This window comes from Mastomys coucha, unplaced genomic scaffold (genome assembly GCF_008632895.1).
Source record: "Mastomys coucha isolate ucsf_1 unplaced genomic scaffold, UCSF_Mcou_1 pScaffold22, whole genome shotgun sequence".
In the NCBI taxonomy this organism is placed as follows: Eukaryota; Metazoa; Chordata; class Mammalia; order Rodentia; family Muridae; genus Mastomys; species Mastomys coucha.
The window spans coordinates 129,463,567-129,473,492 of NW_022196905.1; the positions used below are offsets into that span (position 1 = coordinate 129,463,567).

Here is a 9,926-nt window from a genome sequence, read left to right on the forward strand (position 1 = left end):
TTTTTTTTTTTTTTGTTTTTGGTTTTTCGAGACAGGGTTTCACTGTGTAGCCCTGGCTGTCCTGGAACTCACTTTGTAGACCAGGCTGGCCTTGAACTCAGAAATCCACAAATCCACCTGCCTCTGCCTCCCAAGTGCTGGGATTAAAGGTGTTTGCCACCATGGCCCGGCAAGATGCACAAATATTGAGAGTGGGGTTTTATGATCAGAAATATGGCTGATTACCTAGCCAAAGGGGAAAGTCTGAATCCAGAAATGATTGACAGGCCTTTGTCTCCGCCCCCTCATCCCTAACCAATCTGCTGGCTTAAGATGAGTGAGAAGACATGATCTCCAATTGCTAGCTCTCTGAGTAAAATAGTTTTAAAGATTCAGTTCCGGGGGCTGGAGAGAGGGGATTTTACAGCTCCGGCAGAGAACCTGAGCTTCTTTCCCAGGGGCTCGCAACATCCTGTAATTCTGGCCCCAGGGCATTTGACACCCCGCTTTTGGCCTCGTCGGGCAACTGGGCACATGCGGCATACACTCACACAAACACACACATATAAATAAAAACATATCTTTAAAGCTTCGATTCCCGTGTCTGCATGAGGGCATCTGTACCGGGCAACAGGAGCGTAACTCTGGTGTCACATTCTCCGCCTGTGCCACCGGCCTCCTCTGATGCCCCAGGGACTCACGTTTGGATGTCCGTCTCGAAGAAGTTTGTGGAACACATGGCAGAACTTCCAGCACAACATGGCGTTGCTGGAGAGAGGCAGTCGGTTGACCACAGACCAAAAGGTCTGAGCCCCTTTCTCATGGTGGGTACCCAGAATACACGGTGGGAGGAGTCAAAGAAGACAAGGCCTTGGTGGGTGGAGCTGGGTAATGGGGAGGCGGGGTATTGCTCACTGCTAAGACCCCACAGTTCTACGTGTTTGCCTGGTAGCTTGGAGGCTGAGGGTATAAAACATCTCATCCCTATTTTATAACAGTTTCCCCTGAAAAGGAATTCTTTCTTTTTAATTACATTTTAGATGTATTTACTTATTATTATTATTATATTGTGTGTGTGTGTGTGTGTGTGTGTACGCGCATGCGATATATGTGTGGGCACTCATATATGCCCAGGTATGTGTGTGGAAGGAAGTCCGAGGGCAGTTTGTTGGCCGTCAGTTCCACGTGGGGTCTCTGGGATTGAACTCAGGTCGTCAGGCTTGAAGGCAAGCTCCTTTACATCTGCTGAGCCATCTTACTGGCCCCATTGCCTGTCTTTTTGAGACAGGGTCAACATTGAAGTACCCCAGGTTATCCTGGAACTTAGTATGTTAACTTCTGATCCTTTTATCTCTACCTCCAGACTTCTGGGATGACAGGTATGCAGGTCCACACCTTGTTTAGATGATGCTTGGGCTGGGTCCCAAAGCTCTGTCATGTTAGGCAAGCACTCTATCATCAGGGCCACACCTCCAGCCCTTGGCCGGATTTTGGTATTAATGAAATAGTCTCACCCGGTAGCCCAGGCTAGCCTCCAACTCATAATAGCAATCACCCTGCTTCCTTCTGGTGGCCGAGATTAAAGTCATGTGTCACCTGTTGTCTAAACATGCGGCCCTGGATCAGGGTTGGTCTTGGCTTATTATCTCTGGCCCAGCCAGATGTAGGATGGGACTCATCCTTGGGACCAATGCCAATATTTTAACATGTGTTTCCTCTTTCACATTTTTTTTTTTTTTTTTTTGAGACAGGGTTTCTCTGTGTAGCCCTGGCTGTCCTGGAACCCACTCTGTAGACCAGGCTGGCCTCAAACTCACAGAGATCCTCCTGTTTCTGCCTCCCGAGTGCTGGGATTAAAGCTGTGTGCCACCACCACCTGGATCCTTTTTCACTTTTGTTTTGCTTATGATCACTGTCCACGTGTGTGCCATGCCTGTGAGAGTATCAGGGAACTTTGGCACCCGTGTGGATGTTGGAGAACAACCGTAAGGATTTTTCTGGCACTGTGGGTTTTGCTAACCAGACTCAGGATGTCAGGCATGACTAGCGTGGTGCATGCCTTTGCCTGCTGAACCATGTGGTTAGAAGCTGGGCATGTTGACACACACCTATAGTCCTGGTGAGATCTTGAGGTAGAAGAATCCCAATTTGGGGGCCAACCTGGTGGACACAATGAAGCCATGTCTCAAAACCACCATTAAAACCCATCAATAAAGAAGAAGAGATGGCTCAGTGGCTAAGAGCACCAGCTGTTCATCAAGGACTCTGATTCAGTTCCCAGCACACCACTGTCCCTAACTCCAATTCCAGACTATCTGATGCCCTCTTCTGGCCACCATGTGCACTGCAAATATGTATAGACGTGGGCAAAACACCCATAGGCATAGTAAATACAATAAAATAAACAAGCAAATAGAAAATTTAAATGTAGCTCAGTTGGTGAAGAACTTGCCTCATACACATAAAACCCCGGGTTTCATCACAACACTGCATAGAAACTTGAGTGCTATGGTACATGCCTACAATCCCAGCATTCCAGAAGTCAGGAGTTCAAGGTTATCCTCAGCTACACAGTGAATCTGTGGCCAATCTGGGCTACAGGAGACCCATTCTCAAAATAAATTTAACTAACTAACTAAATAGAACAGGCCTGAGTAGGGGGCTGGAGAGATGGCTCAACAGTTTAGGAGTACTGTCTGCTCTTCCAGAGGTCCTGAGTTCAATTCCCAGCAACCACATGGTGGCTCACAACCATCTATACTGGGATCTGATGCCCTCTTCTGGCATGCAGGGGTATAGGCAGATAGGATACTCATACATAAAATAAATAAATAAATGTTAAGAAAGAAAAGACATGGCTTGCTGGCCTCCTAGGACCCTTGGACATTTCCAGGCTGGGCTGTCTGAGACTAGAGCTCTCTGAGTCCGTAGCGATACCAGAAGTGGCTTCTATCCGCAGGCTCCTGTCCCTGGCAAGGGCCACTCTTCCTGTTGCTGGGCAAGAATCGTCCTCCTGACCTCAGTTCCCACCATTTGACCCCCTTCCAGGGTCGGCCTCCCGAGGATCCAGTCCAAAAGGATATTCCTGGCATGTTTTTCCTTCACGGCCACTTCCTGCGTATTAATGGCCTTATTGACGCTGACAGTCTGCAAAAACAGGATGGGGGAGGGGAAGAGGATGAAATAAATAAGGCTCTGAGAGTTACTGAGACCCTCCCCCCTTCATCCTCCCCCACACCCCACTCCTCCAGTGACCCTTGGTATTGCCGAGGGCCGAGAGAACATCCAGGGCCCTCTAGATCCTCTTGAGTACCCAGCTTAGGGGAGGGGGGCACGGAGGTGGGCAGCACTCCCAGACCAGCTGTCCCAAGCTGTCCCAAGGGAGCAGGCTTTGCTGCCTGGCATTGGCTGTGCCCAGCTGCTGTACCCGCCTGCTACTCGCTGGCTTGGCACAACAGCGTGGTAATTAAGGGGCCACACAAAGGGAAGGCTTCTTCACCCTGGGGAAACATTATTCCTCAGAACACAAGAGGAAGAGGCGCTGATGTCAGGGAGCCTCTGCATCCTGAGCCCAGCTGGCCACCTCTCCACCACCTCTAGACCCCTTCCCACCTGGGGCTGGCGAGATGGATCGGTGAGTAAAGGTGCTGGCCCAGCAAACCTGACAATTGAGTGCCCTTCTCGGGACCCCCATGAAGATGGAATGGGACAGCCCAACCCATAAAGATGTCCCCCGATCTTCATGGCAAGTACTCTCCCCCCAAATAATAAACGAAACTTCCACAGACTCGCCATCACTCTTGGCCAACTTCCAACTTGAGGGCAAATGCCTTTTCCTTCCCTAATTACATGGAAAAACATGAAACTATTCCTTTCCTGTTGTTTTCAACAGTCACGGCTCTCCTGTTAATCTTAATCCAGACACATGAATAACATGCATAAATGCTAAACAGTATCGTCTCACCTAGGCTATTTTGTGGTTGTTGAAAATTTTTAAGAGATTTATTATCCTTTTAAGCTTTTATGTATGCACGGTTGATTGTGAGTATGCGCACTTGAGTGCGGGTGCCAGAGGAAGCCAGGGGTGTTGGAGCTGGAGCTGTGAGCCGCCTGATGGGGGCACCTGGAACAGAACTCAGGTGATCTGCAAGAACACTGTGGGCTCTTAATTGCTGAGCCACTCCCCAAGACTTTGTTGTTTGTTTTTTTCTAAAAAGTTATTATTTATTATTATTATCATTGTAATTTACTACTATTACTATTACATTTACTTATTTTATATATCGTGGAGGTGGATTGTAACCTCTTGTTTTACCTTTAACTGATCCAACTCCCTCTGCCTTCTGAGTGCTGGGATTAAAGGCGTTCACCACCGCCGCCAGGTGCTTACTGCTAGATTTTTGAGGCAAAGTCTCACTAATGAATGCTCTACCCCAGATAGATTGATGTAAGACCCCCACTCCCTCCCCCACCCTTCTGTCTCAGCCTCCTAGAGCAGACGGGATGACAGGAATGTACCACCAGGTCTAACTCCACATATTCATAGTAACTGATGATTTTATTTCTAAGGGGTAGATTTCCAGGAGCAAGAGTATGTAGATGAAATGTTTTGTTTGGAGCTGGAGAGATGGTTCAGTGGTTAAGAGCACTGGCAATTCTTATAGAAGACCCAGGTTCAACTCCTAGCACCCACATAGTGTCTTACAACCATCTGTAACTCTAGTTCCAAGGGATCCGGTAGCCGTTTCTGTCTCTGAGTACCAAGCACGTACACAATGCACAGACATACACAATGCACAGACATACACAATGCACAGACATACACACAGACAAAACATCCAGACACATAAAAATCTTTTTTTTTCCATAATTTTTTTTAAACCTTTCATTATGGAAGCACTCAAACATATATAAATCCATCCCAGACTGGCCTGCTTCAAACTTGGAATTTAGCCAGGAATGACCCTGAACTTCTGATCCTCCTGCCTCCACCTCCTGAGTGTCCCCATTACTGATTTATAGTGGTGCTGGGACCCCGTCTTTATGCATGCTAGCCAAGTGCTCTACTAACTGAGCTACATCCAAGCACCCTGAACCTTCACTTTCAGAAGTGGAGGTAGAGGCAGGAAGATCCATTGATCTTCTTCAGAGCCATTCCCAGCTCCCTCGGGCACTCAAGGCCAGCCTGGGCTACATGGGACCTTGCCGCCAAAGGAATAAACTTAAGACCTGTGATGGGCGGGCTTTTCTTCTCACAGTTGCCACCTGTAGATCTTGTCTTCAGGTATCGCCAACCACTGATCCCTCATTCCCTGAAGCAAATCAATGCCAGACTATAGATCACTTCACCTGTCAATCACTTCTCTGGTCGACTGTAAGAAAAACTGACCGGTTAAAGCTAGATGAGACCCCCACTGTGTGGGAGAGGGTCATAGCTATTAGGACAGTGTGACTAGTGCTGGGGACCCACAGAAGGCTCTTGAACAAGGCAGGGTACTGCTGCCAATGAGGTGTTTTCTTCAGTGTTGTACTTGAGAGCTCACGGCCTCCAGGCCTTCGTCCAGCAGAGCTGAGGAGGAACTGGTCTAGCGTGGGGGCCATGCTTTAGTGGCATTTCTCAGTCCTGAGACAAAGGGTAGATTATAGCTCATGGTCTGAGGGTACATTGCCATCATGGTGGTGAAGGCACGGGAGTGGGAATGTGAGACGTCTGGTCACACTGCATCCACAGCCAGGAAGTAGAGAGAGAGGAACGCAGCTCATGGTATGAATGTAGTAGTGGGTTTTCCCATCTACTTTAACTCAGTCCAGAAACTCCCTCACAGACAGGTGCAAGGGCCTGTCTCGGGTGACTCTGAGCCCTGCCAAACTGACAACAGATACTAACACCTGGGTTAGCAAGATGGCTCCATGGGTTAAACGTGCTTACCAATCATCCCCTAGAACCTGCATGGAAGGAGAAAAATTACTCTGAAAACTGGATCAGCAATCTTCACACATGTATCCTCACACTTCAGTCCTGCCACACACACACACACACACACACACACACACACACGGAGTAAATAAATGTAAAATGAAAATACTGTCATAAGTCCCTTGGAGGACGTGTAAGGCCTTCCCCCGAACCTGTTACCCCCATATCCTCTCCTATAGCTGGGAGCACGCGTGGGATGGGGGTGGGGAGGGGGTTATGCTTGCAAGAGCTCATTCAGTGTTGCCAGTGTACCTGATATCGTCCCCGCAAGTCACCAGTGCGGAGGTGCCTATGAATCAGAGACCTGGCCATGGCTCTTGGCTACAGATCAGCGTCCATAACCAACACAGCCTTTCAGGACTCTGAGGCACAAGGCAGGTCTGAGCTTCAACATTCTCCACAGTCTCAATTGTCCCAGGCTGGCCTAAAAATCAACACGTACGTAGCAGAGGATGACCATGAACTTCTGACTTTTCTGCCTCCACCTTCTGAGGGCTGGGATTACAGGTATGCACCACCATGCCCTGTTTATGTGGTGCTAGGGATGGAACCCACAGCCCACATTCGTACTAGGCAAGCAGTCCACCAACTGAGCTTATTCCCAGCTCCGCTCCCCGCTGTTTTGAGACAGGCTCTCACTAGTTCAGGGTGGTCTGGAACTCACAATTCTCCAGCTCCAGTCTTCTCAGTGCTAGGATTAACAGGTATGTGCCTCCATGTGTAGCTCATACTGGGCTTTTTTGTTTTGTTTTGTTTTGGTTTGTTTTTTTCGACACAGGGTTTCTCTGTGTAGCCCTGGCTGTCCTGGAGCTCACTCTGTAGACCAGGCTGGCCTCGAACTCAGAAATCTGCCTGCCTCTGCCTCCCAAGTGCTGGGATTAAAGGCATGAGCCACCCACCACCACCCTGCTTCATACTGGGCTTTTTAATGCAAGCTGTGTGTGACCAGGTTTGGGGGTGTTAGCCTGTAATCCCAGCCACTGGAGGAAGTTGAAGCAGGAAGAAGTTGGGTTACAGAGTGAGTTCAAGGCCCACCTGGTTACAGAGTGAGTTCAAAGCCCTGCTAGGCAGTGCTAACACCTTGTCACAAAAGAAGGGGTATGGGGGCAGATCTGGGTCACCCAGAGCCCTCAGGATATCAGTCACCTTTATGTGTCTCAGGCAGATGCTCCATTGAGACCACTTTGCCCAGATAACATCCTCATATCCCATCCTACATTACAAAGGCTCCTATATTTGTCCATATTGTAAACACTACATTCTGGGGCTGACGAGATGGCTCAGCAGGAAAAGGTGTTCATTGTTGAGCCTGGCAACCTGGGTCCAATCCCCAGAACCCTCACAGTAGACTTCTGTATATGGTCCTCGGGATCCCACATGCACATCTAGGCATGTGCATGCTCCACCTCTGTATAAATGAATAAATGTCACTTTAAAAAGACCTAAAGACAACATTTTACCATTTTTGATATAATACCCCTCCCGGCTCTGGCTTAGAAACAGGTCTTACATAGCTCAGGCTGTACTAGGATACACTATGCCATCCAGGCTAGCCTCCTGCATCAGCCTCCTAAGGCCAGGAGTAGAAATGTACACCACCACACTCAGTTAACAATGCTGTCTACACTTAGCAGCTGCCTTTCTCTGAAAAAGACTAAAATCCAAGCCAGGTGGTGGCAGCATGTGACCTCAATCCCAGCACTCAGAGGAGAAGCATGTGGATCTCTATGTTCAAGGCCAGCCTGGTCTACAAGAGCAAGTTCCAGGTCAGCCAAGGCTCCACAGAAGAAGAAGGAGAAGGAGGAGAGGGAAGAGGAAGAGGAGGAGGAAGAGGAAAAGGAAGAGAAGGAAGAAGAGGAAGAGGAAGAGGAGGAGAAGAGGAAGAGGAAGAAGAGGAGGAAGAGAAGGAGGAGGAGGAGAAAAAGAAGAAGTAAAATCCAAGGGGCTGAGGAAGACACCTCACTCAGTAAAGATCCTGTATACAAGCATGAACCTTAAGTTCAACCCATAGCACCCACATAAAATCCAAGTGTGACACACATCTTATAGCTGTACAATTCCATCTGGGGAGCTCAACACAGAGGCAGAGACAGGCAGATCCCTGGGGTTCACTGGTCAGATGAGCTCCGGGTTTAGGGAAAGACACTGTCTGGAAAAAAGCAAGCTGGAGAACAACCAGGGAGATGCTTGAAGTTGACTTCTGGCTTCCACACACACGCGCGCACGTCTATAAATCACACACACGCACACACAGCCATGTCTATATATCATGCATATACACATACATCTATACATCACACACGCACACACCCACTCACACACCCACATCACATACACACACATATCTATACATCACACACACACACATCTATATATCACATACACACACACACACTCACACACACAGAGACACATCACACAGAGACACACAGAGACACATCTATACATCACACGCACATGCACACACGCACACACCCACTCACACACCCACATCACACACACACATATCTATACATCACACACACACACATCTATACATCACATACACACACACACACTCACACACACAGAGACACATCACACAGAGACACACAGAGACACATCTATACATCACACGCACATGCACACACCCACTCACACACCCACACAGACATGTCTATACATCACATACACACATACATCTATAAATCACACACACACAGACATATCTATACATCACACACAGAGACATCACAGAGACACATCTATATATCACACACACACAGATACATCTATACATCACACACACGCATACACAGACACATCACACAGAGACACATCTATATATCACACACACAGATACATCTATACATCACACACATGCACACACACACTCACACACACACTCACACACACAGACACATCACACAGAGACACATCTATATATCACACACACACACACACACACACACACACACACACGCACGCACACATCTATACACATGCACACACCCACAGAGATACTTCTATACAACACACACACACATGCACATATCAAAATGGATATAAGACAAACATCCAGAATGCAAGCTCTAGTTTATCCTTCCATGGCCCTACACTCTCTAAAGCAGGACAGGATGGAGTTCCCAGGCCTCAATGCTGCCTGCTCCCTCATACCACTCAGTTGCAGCCCAGACTTTGAGGGAAATCATTCAGTCTGGACAGATTCGGTTCTTCTACAACGGGATGCAAGGGCGAGCAGCGGGTGGGCGTGCTCCCAGGGCAGAGGGTGGAAGTTGGGGGCTCTGTGTCTCACCTCTGGAGGGGTGTCTAGGTTCGATAACATCCTTTGAGAACACTCTGTTCTCTTTATTCCGCTGGAGTCACACGGGACCTACGGCCAGCAGTGGCTCTCCTGAAAGAACAGCATTGTGCAGCACTTCCTGGCCCAGCTGGCCCCTGTGTCCCCAGCTGGTCCCCGAGAGCCAATTATCAGCAGGCACTGAAGGAAGGGAGGCTTTCTCTCTCCACTTCTCTGCCTCCCCCTCCAGTCCTCTCTATTTACAGACTCCTCCAGGCAGATCAGCCTGGGATGGGACCAATAGGAAGTTTTGGGGCCTTGCAACTGGAGAGAGCAGGCAGTGGAGCCTGGGCTGGCTTGTGGAGCAACTGGGCATTGTCCAGTCACGCACGCACGCACACACGCACGCAGCTCTGGGCTGCAGCCCAGCTTTTGAGTTAACCAAGGCCAGGCTAGTTTGTAAAGGTTCCATAGCAGGACTAGGAGAGAGGCTTGGGATGTAGCCCCGAGGCAAGGGGCCAACGGAAGACCAACTGCTGAGGCCAGAAAGAACACTCAAGAAAAAGGCTGGGGAGAAGGGGAACAGGAAACAAAATAGAAGACATACAAAAGACAGGATCTACTCAGTGGTAGAGCCCCTGCCTAGAATCCCCCAGGGAGGGGCTGGGGGCGTGGCTCAGTGGTAGAGCC

At 48.8% G+C, this 9,926-nt stretch overlaps 1 protein-coding gene across 6 annotated transcripts in view; it reads right to left on the reverse strand.

The window, feature by feature from the left end:
- The window catches only part of Hip1 (huntingtin interacting protein 1), a 144,092-nt gene that overhangs the window by 52,372 nt on the left and 81,794 nt on the right, over window positions 1-9,926 (reverse strand). For 4 of the 6 annotated variants that reach the window (XM_031338214.1, XM_031338213.1, XM_031338212.1 and 1 more), the window contains exons 2-3: window positions 3,063-3,126; window positions 681-823 (exon numbers count right to left, since the gene is read on the reverse strand). In XM_031338214.1, the coding sequence (XP_031194074.1) occupies window positions 681-823; window positions 3,063-3,126 (207 nt within the window). Of the gene's footprint in view, window positions 1-680; window positions 824-3,062; window positions 3,127-3,234; window positions 3,285-9,251; window positions 9,354-9,926 lie in introns of those variants that run through there. The other 2 variants (XM_031338215.1, XM_031338216.1) reach the window with 2 other exon arrangements.